Here is a 26,264-nt window from a genome sequence, read left to right as displayed (position 1 = left end):
ATGGGGGGCACCGTTCAATCTTGAGGAATGCTGAATCCCCAAATCCTGATGGATAGGATGACACAGTGTCCTGGGATTTTGTGAATACAGCCTATCTCTGGCATTACGCTCAGAGAAGAGGCCTCTTTTCCTTTAAAAACAGGTTTTCTCCCTGCGATGGTAACTTGGAGCCTCAGAATTGACCTATTTCTGATGTCTCTCTTCATGTAGGTCAGGCTTCTGAAAGTCTCCTGGGCTGAGGTTGGGCTGGGGCAGTGCGAGTCTCCCGGTGCCTACCTGCCTCCTATTGCAGGGCATTAAGCGGGGAGCTAGCAGCAGGGAGGGACGTTCCCAATCCCCCTTATCTTACCAGGCACCAGAAGAGCAAAAGGTTGTTGGTGAGGGGCCACTGGAGCTGCTAACACCAGCAAAGCGGACAGTTCCTGTGGCTCCCTGAAGGAGCCTGTCTTGGTTTCTGAGCCTAGGCAGAATGTTTGAACTGAGTGAATAGGGTGACAAGAATGTTGAAGATACATTAAGAGATATAAACCATGTGGACTGCCTAGTTGAATTTTGTCATTGATCACTGAGGAATTAGCAGATCTCTTGTCCTTTATTATGGTCCTGATAATAATGGTTATTGGCAGAGACAATTGTAATACAAATGAAAATATCAAACGTATTTTAGCTATACGGCAAGATGTATCTGTTTCCCCTCAATTTTTGTCCGTTTTTATTTTATTGAGTTTTATAAAATCACAAAGTAATAATGCTCATCACAAGTGGGACTATATAAAGAATAATCCTGCCCAATCTAGAGTATGATCTTCCACAACCTTCTTCATGCCCATAAAGAGAGGAATGTATGCAGGTGTTCTATTTGTTTTTATCCAAATAGAATCATACTGTGTTCATCACCCTACAATTTGCTTTTTTTTTTTTTTGAGAATTTCTCATGGGCTTTCCTGCAAGTTAATCTTAGACATAGATCTCTTTTTCAACCTAGTTTCTTGTAAACACACATATTTCACAGAAATGGAATATTATATTGTGTGTGTGTGTGTGTGTGTGTGTGTGTGTGTGTGTGCTTGTTGAGCCTTTTTTTCCTTCTTTGTTAGTCTCCCTACGGACTTTCTCAACCTTTACTCTAAAGACAATGCCCTCAAGCTATGTTAATAAACTGCTGTGTCTCTTTCTGCTTTTATTTGGTCCATGTGCTATGTACACACACTGTATTACATCAAATCTGAGATGTCATTTTTTTTCACATTTTAACATCTCTGAAACTGCAATTTCTTACAATCTGAGATTTAATGAAATAGAGTAGGCATATGTATGTTTGGGGGCTTTTTTCTTCATTCTTTGTTTTACAAAAACAAGATTCCGTTTCCCATACTTTTCTGCATTTTGCTTTCTCTTTTACTTTGTGGAAATCTCTCCAAGACAAATGACATCACTCTGTTCCTTTTAAAAAAACATGATTGTAATATATTCAATATTTCTTTAATGAAGGACCACATCTTTTTCCCAGATTATACTTTTCCCTGCAACAAAAATGCTGCAATAACATCCTATGTACTGATTTAAAAAAGAGAGAGAGTTGAGTCTTCACATAGTGAGTGGACTGTTGACACACCCCACGGTGCTGCCCCAGCCTGGGGGATTTTAATATTTTCTGGGTGCCCTCACCCCCTTGGCCCACTCAAGTTGCTATTTGAATTTACAAATGAAGGACAGGAAATGCTTCTTGAGAAATGAATGATGTGCCTTGAATCCCTTCCACATCTGAGACTGTAGGATTTCTGTGGGATCTGAAGAAGCAGAGTGATGTGGGAAGAAGCAACTGACTTGGGTTCAGAATCGTGAGGTCTGCCACTTGCTGAGTGAGTTCCTTAGCCTCTCTAGGCTGTGGTTTCAACAGCAAAGTAGGAAATATAATATCTAAATATCAGATGGACTCCTATTGGTGCGTTCATTTAGTAACATTAAGAAGTGCCCTGTTGCTTTGTTGACATTTCTTTGGTGTTGTTTCCCCGCCTTGCACAAGTATTGGGTTTCCTTCTTTGAATTCACCTGGGGCCTCGGTCTTATCCCCATTCCGATCTTCGTGTCATTTCTTTTCAACATGTTTAACATCTGTCTTTCCCACCAAACAGCAGATTCCTTGAGAATTAGCATTGCACCAATGTTTCTGTGCTCCGGGAGCCTGGCACAGGTGTTTGGAATTCCATGTGCTCTCCGTAAATATATTTTGAATGGATGGACAAATGAAAGGATTAGCTGGTCACTCTGGAATTACCCAAATCCAGTTTATGGATTGATATAGGAGCCATCCAGATGTGGTCTTCTCCTTTCCCTCTTTGGGAAAATGAGAAAAGAGAAAGGATACGCTCTGTTTGTTTCAGTATTTTCCTGACATACTTTCTTCCAAGAATCATGACCAACACATACACATCAATCCCTGAGGCACACTGTTCCTGTCAGTCATTTCTGTGACCACATCTGTCCTCATAGATGTTATATACAGCACCTATGTGCACATTTTTTAAAAAAGATTCCTTTTAATCAAGATGTTTTACTGCCATGTGACAGAAAAATTTTACAGTAATGACACAAATCTATGATGACAACAATATGAGTAATTCTCTGTAGGACTGTGTAGTGCACAGTCTGTACCATTGTACATGGTGACCGGACAGTCTACATCTGCCTACAGAGGGTGTACTCACCCTCTGCAGGTTCCTGTTGAAAAAACGGTAAGGATACGTCAATCCTTTTTCCTGACTTTGCCAGCAGACATGAAGAGCAGAACAGCCAGTGTGCAACCTACTTTCCAATCCTCCCGGATTAGCGTGGGGCGTGTGGTAGGGCTCACTTGGCATATGAAAGAATAAGCAAACACGTCATTGGCTCAAAAAGGACCTGGAAGAAAATGAGTGGACATTGAAAAATCTGGAAGTGGTTGATATTTCCAAGCTGCTAATGTCCCTCTCTGTCCCTTTCTGTACACAGTGGTACATAAATGGGGTGAATTATTTTACTGACCTGTGGAATGTTATGGACACGCTGGGGCTTTTTTACTTCATAGCAGGAATTGTGTTTCGGTAAGTACTCTCTTCACTTTTCCTAATTTTCCGTGTTTTGAGTACAAAAGTGGAGAAAAGCTCTGCAGACATTTCAAACCCAAGGGAAGTCTGTTACTCATTAGAGATTATTACATAAGATCATTGTGTCTGCTTTATAGAGATGCAGCTTGGTTAGCATCAAGTTGAGTCCCCTCTCTTCCCCCTCCCACTGATGTGTAATATAAAAGGGGTCCTGCATGATTTTTCGCTTTGTTCTTATAGACTTTGGGGAAAATTATTTTTTTAAGTAGAGATGAGGTTTCATCATGTTGTCCAGGCTGGTCTCAAATGCCTGGGCTCAAGCAATCCACCTGCCTCAGCCTCCCAAAGTATTGGGGTCACAGGCATGAGCCTCTGCACCTGATCATGGGGAGAAATAAATAGAAACTGAGAAATTCTACTGATTATTGTGTATTGATTTTGTGTCCTGAAACTTTACTGAAGTCGCTTATCTGTCCTAGGACCCTTTGGACAGAGTCTTTAAGGTTTTCTAGGTATAGAATCATATTATTAGTGAAGAGAGATAATTTGACTTCTTTTCCTATTTGGATACCTTCTATTTCTTTATCTTGTCTGATTGCTCTGGCTAGGACTACCAGTACTATGTTGAATAGGAGTAGTGAGAGTGAACATCCTTGTCTTGTTCCAGTTATTAAGCGGAATGCTTCCAGCTTTTGCCCATTCAATATGATGTTGGCTGTGGATTTGTCATAGATGGTTCTTATTATTTTGAAGTCTGTTCCTTCAATGCTTAGTTTGTTGAGTTTTTTTTTTTTTTTTTTGGTCATGAAGGGATGTTGGATTTTATCGAAAGCTTTTTCTGTACCTATTGAGATGATTGTGTAGATTTTGCTTTTAATTCTGTTTATGTAGTGAATCACAATTATTGATTTGCATATGTTGAACTAACCCAGTAGTGAGCCTAGTACCCAACAGGTAGTGAGCATAGTACCCAACAGTGGCAGTGAGCCTAGTACCCAACAGGCAGTGAGCCTAGTACCCAGCAGTTAGCCCCCCTCTCTCATTTCCCCCTTTTGGAGTTCCAGTGTTTATTATTCCCATATTTGTGTCCATATGTACTCAGTGTTTACCTCCCACTTATAAGTGAGAACACGTGGTATTTGGTTTTTTGTTCCTGCGTGAATTCGCTTAGCATAATGGCCTCGAGCTGCATCCATGTTCTTTCTTTATTGCTGTGTAGTATTCCATGGAGTATATGTATCACATTTTCTTTATCCAGTCCACCACTGATGGGCATCTAGGTTGGTTTCGTGTCTTTGCTGTTGTGAATAGTGCTGCAATGTACATATGAGAGCATGTGTCTTTTTGGTAGAACGATTTATTTTCTTTGGGTATATACTCAGTAATGGGATTGCTGGGTCAAATAAGAGGAGAAGATGCTGAGAATGTTAAATATCATACAGCATTGTTTCGTGTTGGGCCATATACCTTCTAATATGCACTTAACTTCTATTTGAATGCTGGCTGTGGAGTCTGCCCTTCCAGTTACAAGCATATTTCCTCAATGGCACAGCCAGAGTGTGGGATTAGAAAAACCAACCACAAATTACCACCAAAAAAACAATGTGTATTCCACATCATGGAGAGATTAGGGTATGCCCCAAACCGTGGTTTGCATTGCCTAGCCTGCATCCCAACTGGCCTGTTGTCCCCAAATAACTTTTAAGATAAAGCTAGCAACTGGGCCATGGTGGCTCACACCTGTAATCCAAACACTTTGGGAGGCTGAGGTGGGAGGATCACTTGAACCAGGAGTTTGAGACCAGCCTAAGCAGCATAGCGAGACCCTGTTTCAATTTTTTTAAAAAAGATAAAGCTAGCAATTATATGTGAGTAGTACTTTCAAATGATGTCATTTTGTAAAGAAGCTTAACCATTCATATTTACACTTATACAGAATGAGATGGTTTACAATGAGTGTTCACTCTCCAATTTGAATGGGGTAAAAATGTCAATTTCCTCTTCAGATAGCTTCCCTTTCTGGTTGGGTTTAAAGTTCCAGCATTTGAGCCACAGTTGGTTGGACATGATTCTAGATCATTCCAGTTAGAAAGCACAGATGGCTTTCAATGAGCACATTAGCAGGTGGTTAATCAAATGATCTGGTGCAAATGAGGTAAGTTTCATTAGGGGAAAGCTGGCAGGGTGAAGTCCCAAATGGTCACGGGGATGGGCTGGAGTTTGGCATCATTATAGAAGCCTTGTGAGCCAGGGAAGTTAGCAATAGCACGGTTAGGTTCCTGCAGTAGTGTGTGAGGATGGCAGGCTAAAGAGACAGGAACCTCTGAGAGCTCAGTTTGGTGAGATATCTTTGCTTTTCATGTCCTTGACTGTACTTGAGTCCATGAAAGCAGAAGATCATGGCCTTTGCTGGGTGGTGTTTCTGGCCTGTTTGCACTCACTCAACCTTCCAGCTCTTGCCTGTTTCTTGAAATCGGGTTATTTTTAGAAACAAAACTTTAGAATGTTTTGTCAATATCTCATGAATTCTGTTCCTTCTTTTTCCCCTAGCCTCCACTCTTCTAATAAAAGCTCTTTGTATTCTGGACGAGTCATTTTCTGTTTGGACTACATTATTTTCACTCTAAGATTGATCCACATTTTTACTGTAAGCAGAAACTTAGGACCCAAGATTATAATGCTGCAGAGGATGGTAAGAGTCAAGAATATTTGTAGTCATCATTTCTCTTGTGGGGCCCAGAGTTCTTTTAATGGTTGACAGGAGGATTTTGTCCTTAGAACGACTGTTGCATTTCACCATCAGTAACATTTGCTTTCTTTGATGTATTTCATCAGGGGCCTCTCCCAGGTTAAAATTTAATGAAAGATGGTCATGAGGAGCAAACAGTGTCATTTAGTGCATTGTTAACAAATAACCTCATACTTATTTAGATTTTACACTTTACAATGTACATTCATTTGAGTCTTGACAGTTTGCTAAGAGTGTGGTCAGGGGAGGAACTTTTATGCCAATTTTATACATGGGGACAGTTGAGTGCAAGGAGGACTGTGTTTGTCTAGAGACAAGCGGTGAGCTAGATGCACAGTGAGGATTGGAACTTGAATCATGTAACTGTGTAATATAGATACAGGGAAAGGCTATAGCAGGCTTGTTATACATACACGTAATAGACAGAATTACACACGGATGGTGTTGCTTTCCTAAACTTGTTTTCCAGATGACCCAAACCTCCACTGTTTCTGTCTTTAAATCAGATGAGCATTTAGATGAGCTCATCTGGAAGCTCCATTCCAATATTGAGGTTCTTTCAGTTTGTGGTTTTAATTCAAAGCATTTCTGGGGCATCCAGTCACCATGAAGTCATGCTATGTGTGCACAAAATTAAAAAAAAAATGAAACGGTCCATTCTTGTCTAATAAGGATAGCTTTTATTTTCCAAACAAACAAACAAACAAACTACGAAAATAATTTTGGGGTTAAAAGTGTATCAAAATCGTGAGGTATAGGGACAGAGAGGTCCTCCAAAACTTAGATTCCTCCTTTGCTCTAGAGCTGGGCTCCCACTCAGAAAGCTGCTGTTGCTGGGCTGGTTTGGAGATCAGTAAGCAAAAATGCATCAAACTGGTTTTAACCCTGGAAGACAGATGTCCTAAGATCCAAAGATGATGATGACCGCCTTTGTCAATTAGTCAGTGAACTCTGGGTGACTTAGATGCTCTGAGCCCTGGAACCACTGCTCTTCTCCATGGTCCACTGAGGACGGCCAGGCCAAGGGGCTTGCCGACTGTGGGCACAGTCCTGACTCTGCTCTCTTGTCCTCCCTGACAGCTCATCGACGTGTTCTTCTTCCTGTTCCTCTTTGCGGTGTGGATGGTGGCCTTTGGCGTGGCCAGGCAAGGGATCCTCAGGCAGAATGAGCAGCGCTGGAGGTGGATATTCCGTTCGGTCATCTACGAGCCCTACCTGGCCATGTTCGGCCAGGTGCCCAGTGACGTGGACGGTAAGCCTGACTTGGCTCAGGTGGAAACAGCTTAGACGAGGCATTTGCTCCCTGAACCAGCCCCCAGGGCTGCCCCAGAGACCGCACTTCAGAAGCACGCACGTGAAACAGACTCTAACACCACACAGTAAAAACTAACTCCTCGAAACCTCTTCTTTGCTCTTAAGCAAGATTTTCCATCAGCCTTGCAGATGGTGCCCAACATTTCAATTGTTAAACCTTTTCAAAAATAGTGATTCTGATATTTTCAATAACAATTGAAAATTGGTAATTGAAGGCAACAAGGCTTACTAGTTTAGAAACGAGGGTTGTGAGTTGTACTCACCCATGTAACAGAGTGACTGGGCTCCCGTTTCTTTCAAAAAGAGCAACACTGGAAAATCCACATTGGAACCTGGAATTTAGACTTCCGGCGTTAGTTAGTCCACTGCCAACTGGTTTTTGGAGGCAGGCTGATGGTGGCACAGATGGTTTTAATTTGCCCACACCCGATTTACAGAAGGAAAGTGAGGGGCTATGTAAATTGTGTGTGTTTTGGATGGCGGGCTGAAGCATCTTTAGGATGCTGACAACAATAGCCTTGGCTCGTCATTTCCTATCCTGCCGCGATAAAACCGTCCTGGTTTCCCTGAGCCAGAGCCTGCTCCTCCTGGTCACAGTTCTCCGTGCCTGTTGTTTTCTCTGTTATCCTCCCGGCCTCATAAGTCTCTCTGGCCCCAGCTGCTGAAGCCTCTTCCAAGACCTTAGAAACAGCTCTTTTCCCCTGCCGTGGTGGAAAGGCACCTTGGTATTGTCACGCCCAGTCTGCACACTGTGCCTACCGAAACAGATGCGTTTCGTCCTCATAACAACTCTCCACGTCCGTGGTTTTAGTTCCACCGGAATCTAAAGAGGAATTGGCAGGTGGGGTTCAGATCCAGGGTAGCCACTCATGTGCTGTGTGCCCTGGGGAAGTGACTCCACTTGGCTGTCTCTGTTTCATGGGCAAAACTGGTAAAGCACATCTTCTCTATGGGGCCTCTCACTGGCCGGCATGACCCCACACACACTCGGATGAGGATCTCTGGCACAGAGCAGCTCTCAGAGGCCGGACGTTTGTACCCAATGCCCCCTCCTCTGAGATTTCTCAGACGTACCTTGGCACATCCTAATAAAAGGGTCTTGATGCCCACTTCCAGACCCAAACTTCCCCCAGTGTCCTCCTGTGAAGTTTTGCTGCCAGCTTCCACACAGTTGAGTGAACAGAGCTGTCAGAAGCCTCAGTGTTGTCCCTAACACCTTCTCGGATTTCATTCCCCGCTATTCAATTCATCCGCTAGTTTTGTTGATTTTTATCTCCTAAATGTTTTTTTGAAATCTGTTTTTTCCGTCACCACTGCCACCCCGCGAGCCATCCTCATCGCTTGCCTGCCTGAGTCTTAGGCACAACCTCCTCACCTTCCTTCCCCTCGAGCCCCTTCTGATCTGTGCTGTAGCCAGAGAGATTCTTTGGAAAAGGGAATCTGACGTGTCATTCCTCTGCCTAAAACAGCCTCATGGCTTCCCATCATTTCAGTGTAAAAATTTTAAGAATAGGCTGGGGATGGTGGCTTATGCGTGTAATCCCAGCACTTTGGGAGGCTGAGGCTGGTGGATCACCTGAGGACAAGAGTTCGAGACCAGCCTGGCCAACAGGGTGAAACCCTACCTCTACTAAAAAAAAAAAAAATTAGCCAGGCATGGTGGCATGCGCCTGTAGTCCCAGCTACTCAGGAGGCTGAGGCAGGAGAATCACTTGAACCTGGGAGGTGGAGGTTGCAGTGAGCCAAGATTGTGCCACTGCACTCCAGCCTCAGCATCAGAGCGAGATTCCATCTCAAAAAAAAAAAAAGTAAAACGTTAATATGTCTGCTAAGTGCACATCTTATTCTCTCATTTCCACTGATGTTTACAACCCCCACCTGACCCCCACCACAGGGCCTTTGCACATGCTGTTGCCTCTGTGGGGTGCTCTAGGCTCCCACCCTCCCCATTAGTTCATGTTCCTGCTGCTAATCCTCTGCTCTCAGTTCTGAGACCCTTCCTCCTTGGGAAGCTGCTCCTGGATGAGCTGTCTCAGTTTACGCCCCTCAGAGCACTGTGTGTGTCCTTCTTAGCACTTTTCATGGGCTGAGACTTTAAATGTGTGTGGTTGATTATCTGCCTATCCAAAGAGGCTGGAACCTTCTTGAGGGCAAAGAACACGTTCACTTGGCCCTTCCTTTTATCTTGATCTTAGCAAAGCCCCTTGTTCTTAGTAGCTGCTCAGTAAATATGCATTGAGTGGATGAACAGGTGCTTCTAAGGACTGTGACTTGTTTGGATAAAGTGCCTTAGAACACGACCTAAGACATTTCATGACCATCACGTTCTTGAGGCCCTGGGGATGCCATCATTCTCACTCCTCCAGAGGGTCCTCACTTTGCCTCTTGGTTTCTACATCCTCAGGTACCACGTATGACTTTGCCCACTGCACCTTCACTGGGAATGAGTCCAAGCCACTGTGTGTGGAGCTGGATGAGCACAACCTGCCCCGGTTCCCTGAGTGGATCACCATCCCCCTGGTGTGCATCTACATGTTATCCACCAACATCCTGCTGGTCAACCTGCTGGTCGCCATGTTTGGGTATGTGTTCAGTCACATGTTCACTGATGTCCACCCTGGGCCAGGCCCTGGGCCAGGCCGGAGGTGCTGGGAGCATCGCAAAGGTCCCACCCTTGAGGAACATACTTTAGAGATCTTCTGGGGGATTGGTGGACTACAGGGAGTGGGGCCTTTTTAAAGGGACCATATTAAAAATATAAGCTGTGCCTTGAGTTTATTTGACACTGAAGACAAGCACCTGTGACAATCTCCATCAAATCCAGGCTGTGTATTTGACATCCATTTAGCAAGCTCTTTGGAGCTCCGTGAGGTTGGTGACAACATCATCCCTTGGCGACAGAAATGTGGTTTAACTCGTCTCCAAGGTGCCTTATATGCTATGGGGCTCAGTGGTATGGATTCTAGGATTACAGGACTCAGACTTTAGTTAGTTACTGTTTTACATTTTTCAGTTTAAATCAGAATACAAAGAGCAGAGACTGGAGAATGATTCTCCTTTAGGGCTCATGCCTGATGAGGTTGGAGGGAATAATACGGGTAATTCTTCTTTATACATTTAGAAAATGATGTTTTTCATTTCCTCTCCATCTTTCTTAGGAGGGTTGCAAAGAGCCCCAGTGGTAGTTTCAGTGGGAAAGCCTTAGTTTTATATTGTTCCTTTAAGGTATATCAGCATTTTAAGTGCACAAATCTCATCACAGTTAGAAAGAAAATTAACTGACAAATATGCACATTTAATACATTATTTGTTAAACCTTTGGGTGGAAGGGAACTCTTAATTCAAAACCAGAGATCTAGAAACTCTGAATGAGAAGATAAACATATTTGATTACATAAAACAGTTTCATATAATAATTGATAAATTAGGGGAAATAACTGATAAATTAGGGGAAATGTTTGCATATAATGAATTTCCTAAAATAGAAAGAGCTCCTGTGAATTTATAAGAGAAAGACAACCCATAGAAAACTTGTCAGAGAAAATAAATAATTCAGAGAAAGAAAAGTCCAATGACCAATATGCATATAAAAAAGGACTCAATTTTGTGGATAGGAAAGTTCAAATGGAAACAACGAAACACTGTTTTGAACCCAGCAGATGAACGAAAGTTAAAGGGAGTCTCTGGTGTTGGGATGATGCTGGGAAATGGACATTGCTTCTGGGAACCTGACTCACTTCCCATTCTTAGGAAAGTAATTTGTAAATAGTTATTAAAGGAAAAACATGCAGACCTCTGTTGGAACCTCTCACATCTGGGAATCTATCCTAAAGATGTATGTACAAAGATATTTATTAGATCACTATTTGATGTCTATCACTAGGGAAAGGTTAAAGAAAGTGTGCTGTATCCACACTGCAGAATATTATGCCGCTCCTAAAAGACAAAGTTTGATCTATATCTATTAACTTGAAAGGATGATATTTTTTAAATATAAAAAACAAATTTCAAATTAATTTTATAGCATAATATTGTTTTCTAACAGTAAAAACATGGACTTTAAAAATCAAGTATATACTTCACTGGTTACAATGATCACACATTACATTCATAATTTAGAAAAGAATATAAGGAAAAGACAATTGTCAAATAGAGCCCTGAGATTTCAAGATGCGCAAGGACTACAGATGAGGGTCACCTGCCTTTTCTGGCCAGTGGCCTCCCTCTGAGCAGGACTGTGTGGAAGCACATACCGCTGGGGACGTCACATATCAAAAGGACTGAGCAGTGTGTTGATCTGGTCTCCCAGTGTCTGGAGATGTCCTTCTGCAGTCCACTCCAGTCTTCTTTACACTGTGACCAAAAGTGGTGTTTCTAAAATGTCGCTGATATGGTTTGGCTGTGTCCCCTGCCAAATCTCATCTTCAATGGTAGCTCCCATGATTCCCTCATGTTGTGGGAGGGACCCAGTGGGAGATAATGGAATCACGGGGGCAGTTTCCCCCATACTGTTCTTATGGAAATGGGTAAGTCTCACAAGAGCTGATGGTTTTAGAGGGGAAACCCCTTTCACTTGGCTCTCATTCTCTTTGCCTGCTGCCATCCACGTAAGACGTGACTTGCTCCTCCTTGCCTGCCATTATGATTGTGAGGCCTCCCCAGCCAGGTAGAATTGTGAGTCCATTAAACGTCCTTTTTTTTTTTTTTTTTTTTTTTTTTTTTTGTAAATTGCCCAGTTTTGGGTATGTCTTTATCATCAGTGTGAAAATGGACTAACACAGTCATTGTTCTGCTTAAAATTCTGAAAGGATTTCAGTATTTCCCTACAGCATTCAGGATAAATTTCAGGCTTCTCAGCTTCCCCACCATGCTTATTCCCTACTCTCTGTCCCCTGGCAGGCCTCCCATATGCTCGTCCTTAAACGGGGTGATCTGCCGTGCCTGATGCTTTGCACATACTTGTCTTCTGACTGGATTGCCTGTTCCATCCTGAACTTCTCTTCCTGCCCAGTTCCTGCTTGCTCTTTACAGAGACAGGAATCGTCTTTTGCCAGGGTGGTACCTGATGGCCTCCCCACTTCACACAGAGACTCTTTGAGCCCCTATGGCACTTTTTTACTCGCATAGTAACAACCTTCTCTCCTTGCAAACGGTGAACTCTGGAGGGTGAAGATTGTGCCTGCCATCTCAGCACCTGGCACTTTGTGGGTTTATTCAATGAATGAAAAAAACGGGTTCTTACCCATGTTTAGTTCATTATTTAGTTATTAGTTATGAGCTTAGTTTCCTGGTGTATTATATACTGAGAAGCATCAATGGTGAGTAACAAATCGGCAAGAGAATCATCACGTAAATGTTGAACATCTGCTCTGTGCTAGGTGTCTGGGCCATGAAGATTATGTGGCTGCTAGTTCCACATGGCCCTAAGGAGGGAAGGTGAAACTCTCCCTCACCACCTAGCTGGTGGCAGGGAGGGACTTGGGCATCCAGAAGCCTGTCTGACTCACAGGGAGCCAGCCAATGTCATGATGTCCAAATGGTGTCCAAACATCAGAGGGGCCAACATCTGAGCTGCAGAGAGAAGCAGCAGGTGATGGGTAATTATGTCTCCACAAGAGAGGGAAAAAAACCAGACCAATCCCAAAACCTGAAGCAAAGGCGAGGGGGGAGTGGGATGGCTTCAGGCCTTTCCTTACAGTGATAAGATATCATAGCTACACTGCATAGTCCTGTAAGAACTCACCACTAACTATATTTACAGACATTAAACAAAAAGACTGACAGCTCCTAAAGCCATGGCCTTTGAGTTGTGCTAACTTGGTACATCTCAGCGAGGCACATGGTATTTAGAGCTCTCTTGAATCTATACACTGTGAGCTGTCTGAAGGAGTCATTCACGAGAACCGTGACACTTTTGTAATCCATTACCTGCATTTTGATAATGAAATGATTGAATTTGGAGCTAAGCAGGATGGGAGCCTCGTCTGTCACTTTCAGGTGAAGGAGATGAAGTCCCAACAGCTCAGTGACTGTGGTCCTGGCTGCGCGTTATCTGGCTTAACTCAGGTCTCTTCCCCATGAGGCCAGAGCCACTGCATCACATCCTACTGTTGCCCCACTGTGACAACTTGCAACATCCCTGTCCTTGGGGAGCCTCCTCGATTAGCTCCGGCTTAAACCAGAGGCCCTTTTCTTGCTAATAACTGTCCGGGGAACTCCAGAACAGCGAGAGACGCCGTGTTGGTATCCTTAGGTTAAGTCCTTGGAACACTGTTTCTGGTCATTGTTAAAGCTGTTCAGGGCTTACTCCGTGAGCAGATGGCCCCAGGCTGTGACCCTTCCCTGGTACCACATCAAAATACTCATTTAAAAGCTTAACCATACACAATGGCAACCTTATTAACTGCAATGCAAATGTACCCTTGGGAATTCTGAAAGAGTATTGGAGTGCTCTCTAGATGGTGTTCAACAGAGAAAGGAAATGGACGTGAACATCTGTGATTATTCTACATTAAAATTATTGATCACAGGCCCTGTGTGGCTTATCAGAGGCAGGAAGTGAACTTAAAGTCAGTAAATGACTCCAGGTCGACTTACCAGGAGCTAGGGCGTTTATAAGCATCATGTCCTGAACATAAGTTCACCCCATGCAGTTCTGAAAAGGACTCGTCAAACATATCCTGATGTCGAATAGTTTCTAAAAATGTTTTTCAGATCTTAGGAATAATATAAACATGCAGAAAAGTAGAAAGAAGAAAATAATGACCCGATACAAACTAAAGGTTTGAGTAGTGTGTGAACAGTCTAAGGGAGGTTATTGAATTGGGGTGAAAAGAATAGAAAGAAGAGCGCAGATAATTGTAATAGTAACAATAGCTAATATTTATTGAAGCTTTCCCATGCTGGGCGCAGGTTCAAGTGGTTTACAGGGGTCACCTCATTTAATGATGACTCATTTTTGTGTAGGTGTGTAGCCGGTGGGCTAGTTCAGGTTCTTGACTTCGGGACAGAAAAGAATTTGAAAGTGAGTCAAAAGTAAAGCAAGCAAGAGAGTTGATTGCAAAACCAAAACACACTCTAGCAGCTGGTCAGAACAGGCTGTTCAAAGGCAAGACAGCTCTAATAGTGGGGGATGTTCCTTTATAGGAAATTTGCATGATTATTCATGAGGGGGTGGGAAGGGGTGTTGCTATTAAGCATGTTAGGAGTGGTTTCTTAGACCCACACGTGCAGCGGCTGTACGTGCTAGTACATCCATCGCATGTCTCATAAGCATTTTAAATCTCCACCCGGGGGTGCGTTTTTTACTATTATAATGAGCACAGTTCAGCCCAAGGACACTAATCACAGGTTTCTGTGCTTGTGCAAGTGTGGGGATTCTTCCCTTTTGCTCCTGCCTTTTTGCTGTAGGATGTTCTAACCACGAGCTCAGGATGCGGTCTGTGCACTGTTAGGCGGTTTGTTCTCTTCATCAATTTGACAAGTTTCTTATTTCCTGTCAAGGGAGGCTCTGACCACCTCATCCAACCTGCTTCAGGTGCAGGCAGCCTTATTGCCATTTTACCCATAAGGAGTGGGAGGCAGAGAAAGGTTAAGTCCCTGCTGTTAAGGGAAGAGATGACATGGAAACATTTGAATATTATATATATAATATAATGTAATATAAACAGCATGGAGAGGCTGTTTGCAGAGGAGGGAGTTATTAATTGTGAGACTGTTGGCTAGGGGAGCCTAGGATCTGCAGCAGCTTCTAGATGGGGGTGATGTTTGCTTGAAGGATCATGGACCCAGAGCCCGGAGTGTTGGTAGGAGATATAGAAGCAGGGGAGATAATGTTAGTCTGAGGAGGAATCAAGAGCCAGGGAGGGTGGAAAGGTGCGCAGGAGCTAGGTCATGGAGGGTCTTTTATGGCATATTAAAGAATTTGGACATTTTCCTGAAGGTGAAGAGAAATTTCATGGGTCTTTGTGCAGGGTATATGGCACAGTCTTAGTTGCTTACTCTATTAGCAATATACTAACCTGAATTATCCCTTCCAAATCAGTGCGATCCAATCGCTGGTCATCTCTTACTGTTGGCTGTTGTTGGCTTTGTACTTGCTTTTTTGATGTTGTAGAATGAGAGGGGAACCAGGATGTGTTACACAGTTTAACATACACACCAGTGCGTCAGAGAGAGCAAAAAGTCAGTGTCACCACGGGCCATGGAGCAGTACTGGCTAGATATTGCCTGTGTGCTGGGGAAGGAGCGACAAAGGAAAATGCATGAAATCTATGCAAAGTTTGGATGAGGCGTCCATCTGATAGAGAGCTAGCTGACAAGTTTCTTGTATTTCAATGTATTTGAAAATTCTGCCATTGTTTTAGCATCTACTTTTTCCTTGTGAATTTTTTTGCAGATTTTGCATTCTGTTCTGTGGATCTGTCTTTATATTTTGGTTTTTACTACCAAATGGCTTTGATTACTGAAGTTTTGTTTTGTTTTTTTTTTTTTAATCATTCTAACATCTGTTGTACAAGTGTCCCTCATTATTCTTATTCAAAACTTTTCTGGCATTTCTTGTATATTTAATTGTACAGAAGAGCCTAAGGCTTGTCTTGTGAATTCTTTCTTCTTTCTCCTTCCCCCAAAAATTCTTGTGAATTTTATTGTGATGATGTTAGCTTTGTAGAATCATTTAAGGGAATTTAGCATCCTACTATTGAGAAGAAATGGTATGATTTTCACTTATTCAAACATATATAATTTCCCAGTAAAGTTTTATGGTCTTTTTCATATGCATCTGGCAGATTCCTTGTTAATTTATTTCCAGCCACTTATGGTTGGGGGAAAAAAAAGTAAGGTACTTTTTCTGTTATGTTTTTTCAGTGACTACTTTTTGGTACATAGGAAGGATATTAAAGTTTTCCTTATTTATTCTGGAATGACTCTCCTTACTAAATTACCTTTTTTTTTTTTTATCATGTCATGGAAAGTTCCTCCTCTTTTTTGTTTATTAAGCTCCTTTCTCTTTCTCTTCCTAATCAGAAAAGGATGTTATATGTTGCCAGAAGACTTTCTAGCAGCTATTGAAATGCTATTTTTCCTTTTGATCTAGTATTATGATGTATTGTACAAATGATGAATGATATAAATGTTTTTAATATTTAGTCATCCTATTCTGTGGTCATGGTGTATTTTTTTTTAATGTACTTCTGGACTTCATTTATGTACAAAGCTATCTGAATTCTAAATGTCTATTCCCTCTTGGTAGCATTTCCAATCTCAGTGAGTTTCTGAACTGCTGTCCCTCTGCAGGGCCTCTCCTTCCTCCTCCTCTCCTGCTCAGCTGAAGGTGCTCAACTGGTTTCAGGAGATGGACCTCAGCTGTCACTGCACGTCTCCAGCCAGCTGGGTGTTTGCCAGGGACAGGACGCCAAGGGCACAAGATATTGCTGGAGAGATGCACAAAGGGAAAATTGCAGAATTCTCTCAGGGACAACACCAGATGGCCACTGGTTGTCAAGGAGACTTTGAGAACCATCTCAGTTGGGGCGGGTGAGACCCTGGGCATGAGAGATGGTCTGTAAGCCGCTCTGATGCTTGCTTTGCTGAGGGGGTGTGCACGTGCTGGCCCAGAAAATCCTTTTCTGCAGAGTTCACTCTCCCCTTTACAGAATTTGAAAACAGTGTCTACAGAATAAAAACATTGTTTTAGGAAAGCAGGTGGAAGCATCACTCCATTAGGAGCCCCCCTCTGGAGAACCCTCATGTCTATTTGGCTGAGTCCTGGACTGACTTGAGAGAAACAGAACATTTTGGAAGTTGCTGCCATCCGGGTCAGGTGGACCTCGGTGTATAAATAAACCTCAGCCTAGCCGATCCTGAATATGCATTATTTATGCAAAATGACTTTTGGGTATTAATGTCCAGTTATCAGCTGGTTCACTCACACCCCCTGAGATGTGTGCTGTTTGTCTGGGAAAGCATTGCTGCTCACTGGATCCACCTTTGCCCTTGAGGTACAGAGGAAGGTACCCTTCCAGCAGGAGGGGCCATGCAGTCAACCTGGTTGTCCTGGGGAACAAATGATTGGTGACATATGAGGCAGAGCTCTTTAAAGTAGGGAATGTTATAAACACAAAGCCTTATTCATGGGCACTGGCCTACGTGCACTATAGCTCAGGGATCGCAGACTTTCTCTGTAAGGGCCAGCTAGGGTCGTTGGTCAGATGTGTCAAAAGAAGCAGTATTCAGTGATGCTGTACCCACCCGCACTTCCCTGCTTTGTAAAAGTCATTCTTAGCCCATGGACTGTACAAAAACAGGTGAGGAGCTTGGCTTGGTCCCAAGTTGCAGTTTTCCAATCCCTATTTTAGATGATCTAGAAGATATGTTTTTCCCTGACTCCAAGTGGCCACTTAAGCCATGGTGCAATAAATCTCTTCCTACGTGGACTCTGCTGGGCTGCATTTCCACTCTCAGCTCTCTGAGGAAGACGGGGGCCCACTTGCCGGAGAGAATGCTTTCCCCTGCTCTGAGCATCCTGGAAGTTTCTCCTTTCAATAGGACTTATTGCTTCCTTTGGAATAGTACCTCAGAAAACAACATCAATGCACGAAAATGGATGCAGTTGTTTTAATTTTTTCTTTGGTGTTAGAGTTCTGGGAAGTCAGTATAATCCTTTTTTTTTTTTTTTTTTTTTTTTTTTTTACTAGATATATAGTCAAATATTCCATTTCCTTTTTTGAAATAGAGCATCTAATTCTTTTTTGGAAATACAACATTGCTTAAAATATCTTCACGTTCATCTCGTCTTATTTATAGGTTAAATTCCCCAAATTCGAATATTTCAAGTTACTTCCAGGGATGATAATTTGAATGGTAAGTTGCTCTGGTCCAAGTAGTAAACTCTGATTTCTGGCAAGTTCTTAGCCTGGCCTTCCCTAATCTGGGGCTGCTGCATGCACACCTGTCTCGTTGCAGCAGCAGAAGCATGCAGTGCATTTTGTAGGCAACAGAACCAGCTGCGGGCTAGAGAGGGTGGATAATGATGCTTGGTATTAGCCTCAAAGCAACCTGACCTACATTTAGAAGAAATGCCAGGCTGGCTGCTAGATTGGATTGGCTGCACTGTAATACATCCCAGTCCAGGTTGTTTTTCACCTAAGCAATCTACCACTCAGGGATGATGTGAGGATCAGTCAAGCAACCAATTTACATGCCTGGTATAGGAGCTTACATGTAAGAGATGTTTAATAAACATAAATCCTTTCCCTTTAAGGATTTCACCCTGTTCAAGAGGCACTTGCTACAAGTCTGCCTTACACAGGATCCAGACCCTAGTGTAGATTGCAGAGGTGTTCCATTCATTATTAAACACCAAGATAAACGAAGCTAAACTTTAAGCAAAGCCATAACCATTGTCTGTGTAGGTTAGTGTTTTGCGTAGATATCTGACATTTTTTTGCTTAAGATACTTAAGTCTAATGTAATGTAATGTACTAAGGTGCAGGAATGAGGTCTCATAACATATGTAATCGATTTTTCTGCCTGACCTCATTGAGGATGTTCCCCAGAATTTAGATAATTTAATGCTTCCCCCATCAGGATTTGCCTTCAAACAGTTTGTTGCAGCTTCTTTGGCTCTTGAAAGGATGATTTGATATTAGCAATAAAAATGTCTTGGATGGTTGAACTTTGCACATTGTCATATACTTTGTAGTTATCTAAAATGCTAAGCTAGCAAGTAGCCCAATAAAATCCTTTGGAAATGAAGCACATCTCAAACCCCTTTTTTGAAATAGAGCATTGCTTAAAACATTTCCCGCTCCCCTCTGTGAGGTGGTATCATGTAGCAGTGAAGCAAATAGACGTGGGGCTGGATTGTGGGGCCCAAATCCCGGATTCAACACTTCCTAACTGGGGGACTCAGACAATTCACTTACCTTTGTTGTGCCTCCATTTCCTGATCTGTTCATTGTAGATTATAATAGACGTCATAGATAATAGACATACATCAGAGAGTTGTTTGTAGATAAAGCCAATTAATTTAAGCAGATCGCTTAGAACAGTGTCTGGTTTATAATAAGTGTTAGCTATTTTATAGTTTTGGTTTAATTTGTAACAGAGAAATCCTTGGCATTATCTATTTTGGAATAAGACACAAAATAAACATTGTAATCATTATGGAAGTAATTCATACTCATTTCGCCATGCTGGAAAGCAAATGGAAAAGAGAATAAAGAGCACCCAAGACGTGATGCCCAAGGTGACCACCATTTGTGGTTGATCTATTTCTCTTTGTGAACTGAGATTTGCATAACGAAACCATATTGTAAGCACAAGTTTGAGCCTAATTATTTTCACTTAACATATATGATAAGCATCTCCCTGTAGTAAAACAATTATTCATAGCTTTAATGGCTGCATAATGTAATCCTATTGATTAACCGTAATGTGTGACATATTTTCTTAGTGATGAACATTAAGTTTCTTTCTTTCTCTTTGAGGAGGAGGTGGGGGCAGCTGTTACCTATGGTGCTGGTGGCCAATAGTCACACATATATATTCATTTACATATGTTTTTTTTCTTAGTATTTCCTTATTCTTAGGTTAAGTTCCCAGAAGTAAAGTCATTGGGTCAAAGGGATGAACATTCTTAAGGCTCTTGATAAACACTAACAAGCTGTTTTCTTCCCAGGCTGTTTACACTTAGACATGGATGAGGGCCACCATGCTAGTTCCAAGGGTGTTGACATCTTGGACCCCTTTGTATCTAACATCATGAGAAAATGAACACAAAAAGAGAATCATTGAAATATCTTGAAATAAAATAATTTTAAAGTTTGTTGAGCATTTTTTTGTGATTTAAAAAAACAAAACACTAAAAGCTAGACACACTTTTGACCCAGCATGAATTGAAGACCACTTTCACTTCCTGCTGAGGTATTTTGGCTCTTGTATCAGTCTGGGTTCTTCTCTCCTGTCTGGACTTAAGCTATTGCAGTAATAGCTTAATACCACTATTGCCATACTTGGCAATTTAGCGATGAGGCATGCGCGATGCTAAGTCTTGGCCTTCTCTCTTCCCTCGCCAGCTACACGGTGGGCACTGTCCAGGAGAACAATGACCAGGTCTGGAAGTTCCAGAGGTACTTCCTGGTGCAGGAGTACTGCAGCCGCCTCAATATCCCCTTCCCCTTCGTCGTCTTCGCTTACTTCTACATGGTGGTGAAGAAGTGCTTCAAGTGTTGCTGTAAGGAGAAAAACATGGAGTCTTCTGTCTGCTGTGAGTGGTCTATCCATGTGGGCTTGGGATCAGAAGCAGCGATTAATTTCAGGGAAGGATGCCTGGTGTGTATCTCAACAGGAAGGAGTTATTCACAAGTTCTTTCACTGTTCACATCTGTACATCTGTAAAGATCAGGCATCAGGCCAACCAATGAATTGCCCTAGAGGAAGCATAGATGAAGAAAGCACTGGGGAACTGCCGGGATAGCCTACTTTGCGGGGAATGAATGACTTTGGGACAGATCATGTAATAATGTAAATAGTATGTTGAACAGGCAGAAATCATGGGATAGAGTCCAGTCATGACTTTGTTTTTGCTTTTCATTGTTCCCACGGAATTTATTCTCTAGGAACCTTTAAACCTGACTCCAGCAGGGTTTGTGATTCTTCTTAGGAAAATGGAAAATCTTACAATTGTTTTACTTGAGAAAACATTGTTTACTTGAGAAAACATTATAGGCGGTAGCTCATGCCTATAATCCCAGAACTTTGGGAGGTCGAGGCGGGCGTTCTTAATGAAGAAAGTGTTTTGACAATTTGGATAAGTTGCTGTCTTTCTTTCCATCGTTTTGCCTTGAAAGACAAAGTGATTCCATTCTAACTAAAAGCACAAAAAGTCTTTATATCAGGGAGAGGATTTGGAAGTTCAGATCTGGAATTTGACTATACTCAAAAATGGCACCCAGATACTAGAAACACTTAATGACACGCCTCAGGACTCTCGTTGGTTCTGTCTTGAAGCCACGTCATGGCTGGTGGCTATAGGACCTGGGAGAAGACTTAGGGGGCCATTCTGTGCCTTCATGTAACGGAAGCCCTACAAGCGTCATACTTTCTTCTGAATGATTCAAGGGAAAAAACAAACAATGGATAAAAGTTGCAGTGAGGAAGATTTTGATTCAGTACAAAGAACAATGTCTAACAGTGTGGGCTATCTGGAAATGAGATTAATTGTTCTGTGGAGGTAGTGAACTGCCCATCACTAGTGGGATTCAGGTTGAGGATGTGTGGGAGGAAGGGACTGCATGGGATAAAGGTCCATTCTCCAAAGATACATTGTACTCAGTCCAGGATCAGGAGAATCGGGAAATTCAGTACTCCAGATTAGGGATGAGGTTGAAAAGGCAGGACAAAATTCATTACATTCCCCTAAAACGTATTTAATGATTAAGCACAATATGACTATGAAATGGACATTCTTTCCTGAGCACATTCTGTCTGAGCAGCATTTGTGGTCAATGTGGATGATTTATTTATTTATTTATTTATTTATTTATTTATTTATTTATTTTTGAGACAGAGTCTCACTGTGTTGTCCAGGCTGGAGTACAGTGGCATGATCTCGGCTCACTGCAACCTCCGCCTCCTGGGTTCAAGCTATTCTCCTGCCTCAGCCTCCCAAGTAGCTGGGACTACAGGCGCCCGCCACCAAGCCTGGCTAATTTTTGTATTTTTAGTAGAGAAAGGGTTTCACTATTTTGGCCTGGCTGGTCTTGAACTCCTGACCTCGTGATCTGCCCGCATGGGCCTCCCATAAAGTGCTGGGATTACAGGCGTGAGCCACCGCGCCCCGGCCCTGTGTCGATGTTTTTAAAATGCAGCGCCCGGCCCTGTGTCGATGTTTTTAAAATGCAGCGCCCGGCCCTGTGTCGATGATGTTTTTAAAATGCAGCGCCCGGCCCTGTGTCGATGTTTTTAAAATGCAGCGCCCAGCCCTGTGTCGATAATGTTTTTAAAATGCAGCGCCCGGCCCTGTGTCGATGATGTTTTTAAAATGCATAAACTTGGCTCCAGAAAACGACCTTTGGCAATTTGGGATTGAAATGGCTAATGGCTTCCTTGATATTTGTAAATTATTCGGTTATCTCATTACGGTCAGGGAGGAAAAATATCTTTTCTTCTACCTATCTTAGGCTCATGGCTGAGATCCCTATAGCAAAAGACAGAGTAACAAGAGGAAAGCATAGAAATTTAATGTAAGTTTTATGTGGCATTGGAGCCTTCATAAGGAAAGGAAGATCCAAAGAAACAACCTTTTTTTTTTTTGGAAATGGTGTCTCGCTCTGTCCCCCGGGCTGGAGGGCAGTGGTGCAATCTTGGCTCTCTGAAGCCTCTACCTCCCGAGTTCAAGCAATTCCCCTGCCTCAGAATCTCGAGTAGCTGGGATTACAGGGGTGCACCACCATGCCAGCCTGATTTTTGTATTTTTAGTAGGGACAGGTTCTCAGAATCTCGAGTAGCTGGGATTACAGGGGCACACCACCATGCCAGGCTGATTTTTGTATTTTTAGTAGGGACAGGTTTTGCCATGTTGACCAGGCTGGTCTCGAACTCCTGACCGCAAGTGATCCGCCTGCCTCAGCCTCCTAAAGTTCTGGGATTACAGGCGTTAGCTACTGTTCTCAGCCAAACTTGAACATTTTTAATGGTAGGTTTAATAAGAGTGGAGGGTTGTGGAGAAATAGGATAGGGCAAACAGAGTATGATCCCATGGTAATAAACTGGGAGACCTAGCAAGGCCTATGCATTCACATTTCTCTCTGCATCCCTGTGTCTTTGGAGATGAGGACACTCTTTTCCTCTATGTATAAGGAGGGTGCCTCTCACATGAGGGTCCTATGACCTGCTGTAGGGGAAGGTCAGAAAATCCTTCCTAGGTGATATGACCTGCTTCAGGGGAGAGGGGCAGGAAAAGTCAGATCAGAGAGACCTCCTGATTGTGTGGTTTTTCTCCAGTTCTTTCCGTTTAAAATATCCAATATGCCATGGTGCCATATTTTGAGGTAGTGGGTCCTAAACCCTATCATCACTTATATTCTGGACGGCCCCCAGAAACCAATAAAAAAAGTGCTCATAAAATGTCTAAGTAGGCGGATAAAAGTTAGAAAGGAACATCATTGAGTTCTAATAAATTTCAGAAGCAAGAGTCTACCAACCTCATTTCCTGCCACAGTCCACTTTGGCAGAGTTCTGTAAAACGCACCCCACACTACCCACAAATCTAAATTGGAAAACTGAGTGAGCACAAGGATGTGTGGAAATTGTGCACAGGCAAGAAAAGCACAGCATGAAAAGGAGCACCCGCCGCTTAGCACCTATAAAAATAAATAGTGTAAAAGCAGTCCTCTTGCAGGAGGGGGTCAGTCCTACACAAACATGAAGTCTCAGTTCTGGGGATGCAGCCATGAACAACGGCACATGGGCTGGGCCTGGAGGCCATCATTTGGTGGGAGCTAGACCAGAGGTGAGGTAGATAATTTCATGGAGAGCCTGCGATGCAGGGAGTGAGGGGGCCTAGGAGAGCCGATTCAACAAATGCATGCCAAGAGCCTACCACATGATAGTGGGCCCTGTGGATATGGTGCTAAATAAGATAGAAGCTATCTGTGCCCTTGAGCAGGGCTCATCATCTGGGGGAGTGGGGAGCAGAGAATGAAAATGGAAAGGCCTTAATTTAAAAGTGTGGGAAACACTAATTTTAGGGATTGTGCAGGGGGTTATGATGGCCACAGAGAGGACATTTAAACCCTTGACTAGAGTGCCTCAGGGAATATTTATGGAGGAAGGGAATATTCAAGCTAAGACCCAGAAGATGAATTGGAATTAGCCAGGCAAAGGGGCAGAGGCTGAGATGGCACCACAGAGCAAGGAGTGGGCAGAGGGATGAGGGAGTTAAGAGAGGTAGGAGGACAGGGGAGAGAAGACCTCGGGACTGAGGGTTGTAGGAGATGAGTGTAAGGCTTGGGCTGTATCCTACAGCCACGTTTTAGCTCCAGATAGTCCCCCTCTCCCTGCCCTCAGCCCACCAAGTCACAATGTGCCATCCTGAATCTCAGAGGAAGGAAAAATTGTAGACAGGAGACACGACAGTGCAAGAAATGGTGACAAGAACCATGAACATACATCATGACACCTCATTGATGATTGGACTTGTTTCCCTCAAGGCAGAAGTGAGCAAAGAAACTCCCAGGGCCGGTTTGGGGAGACCCGCAGATCATCACGTGGAATTAGGCTTCTCTGGTCCTGATGCTCACTCCTGTGACTTGGGGAAGATGTTGGCGGAGGGGAGGGTCGTGAGATGCTCCCCTGCTTCCACCTGGAACACTACTGAAAAAAGAAAAGTCACTGTTAGATAGGAAATTTGGAGTCAAGGGCAATTTGGAAGTGGAAAATCTAGGGGAGAATCCAGTACATGTGACTAAAGGAATAGGGTTAGGTGGTCCTTCTCTCCGCTTTTTTTAAAATCCTCATTCTACTGTTCGCAGGTGTTGTGTCTTTCAGTGGCTGCTGGACAGGTGTTGCCTTCTGTTTTTTTCCTAAGGGTATTTGATAAAATGGTCACTGACGGCGGCCACCACTGGATTCATGTTCCATAGAGGGCTGATTCTGTCTGTGCCTTTAGTGTAATCTCAAATATTTTGAAGATTCAGAAAGTAAAAATATAAATTTTGCTAACCTAGACATGGTAATTGGTGGCAATTAAGAAACATTTAACTTGCCAAGAAGCATCGTTTTTTGTGGGGTTCTTGAACTACTTAGAAATGGAGACAAAGTACTCATAAATATTACTTTAAATATTGATCATAACATATTTCTGTGTTCTCCCTATAGCTGTGAGCCCTAAAGTCTGGCTTTCAGAATGCAAATGTATTCACGACCCCGAACTCCTGTCACACCTTAAAGAATCATCGTAGTCAACTCTTTTAACGGCATTATTTTAAGATGTTAAATGTCACTTTGGGGATGTCATTAACAATCACACATATGTAACTGCCGTTCTTAATGAAGAAAGTGTTTTGACAATTTGGATAAGTTGCTGTCTTTCTTTCCATCGTTTTGCCTTGAAAGACAAAGTGATTCCATTCTAACTAAAAGCACAAAAAGTCTTTATATCAGGGAGAGGATTTGGAAGTTCAGATCTGGAATTTGACTATACTCAAAAATGGCACCCAGATACTAGAAACACTTAATGACACGCCTCAGGACTCTCGTTGGTTCTGTCTTGAAGCCACGTCATGGCTGGTGGCTATAGGACCTGGGAGAAGACTTAGGGGGCCATTCTGTGCCTTCATGTAATGGAAGCCCTACAAGCGTCATACTTTTTTCTGAATGATTCAGGGGAAAAAACAAACAATGGATAAAAGTTGCAGTGAGGAAGATTTTGATTCAGTACAAAGAACAATGTCTAACAGTGTGGGCTATCTGGAAATGAGATTAATTGTTCTGTGGAGGTAGTGAACTGCCCATCACTAGTGGGATTCAGGTTGAGGATGTGTGGGAGGAAGGGACCGCATGGGATAAAGGTCCATTCTCCAAAGATACATTGTACTCAGTCCAGGATCAGGAGAATCGGGAAATTCAGTACTCCAGATTAGGGATGAGGTTGAAAAGGCAGGACAAAATTCATTACATTCCCCTAAAACGTATTTATTGATTAAGCACAATATGACTATAAAATGGAAACAAATCCCCCAATTTGGCCAGCAAATGACAAGAGGCTTCAGCTCAAGGAAGCCACCAGATAAGTCAGACATGAATGAGTGAATTTGGACCTGTCTCCCAAGTGGGCCCCTGGGAGAGTGGCGATCTCATAATAATCAGAGAAATGATGTAACTGTTGATGTTATCCCTCTTCAGACAGTTTATATTCTCAGGAAGAAACAAAGAAACAGTGAGAATAGGAGATGGCAGAAGGACAGGATCTTTCTCCACCCTGGGGTGGTGTGGTGGTAATGGGACAGAGAGAGCCAGAAGCCCCACTTACTAACTGCCGACCCCCCAGGGTGCCTGTCACTGCCTGCTCATTTGCTTCATCTCCTTGGCGATGACTAATGCCTGAAACC

The 26,264-nt window shown here is 42.9% G+C and overlaps 1 protein-coding gene across 1 annotated transcript in view; it reads left to right on the top strand.

The window, feature by feature from the left end:
• Positions 1 to 26,264, top strand: part of TRPM8 (transient receptor potential cation channel subfamily M member 8) — a 96,602-nt gene that overhangs the window by 57,732 nt on the left and 12,606 nt on the right. The window contains exons 18-22 of the mRNA XM_050750491.1: positions 2,992 to 3,083; positions 5,637 to 5,778; positions 6,916 to 7,087; positions 9,554 to 9,731; positions 20,229 to 20,419. Coding sequence (XP_050606448.1) covers positions 2,992 to 3,083; positions 5,637 to 5,778; positions 6,916 to 7,087; positions 9,554 to 9,731; positions 20,229 to 20,419 — 775 coding nt within the window. The remainder of the gene's footprint in view (positions 1 to 2,991; positions 3,084 to 5,636; positions 5,779 to 6,915; positions 7,088 to 9,553; positions 9,732 to 20,228; positions 20,420 to 26,264) is intronic.

The sequence above is a fragment of the Macaca thibetana genome, chromosome 12 (assembly GCF_024542745.1).
Source record: "Macaca thibetana thibetana isolate TM-01 chromosome 12, ASM2454274v1, whole genome shotgun sequence".
NCBI lineage: Eukaryota > Metazoa > Chordata > Mammalia > Primates > Cercopithecidae > Macaca > Macaca thibetana.
This window is presented reverse-complemented; position numbering and strand designations above follow the sequence as displayed.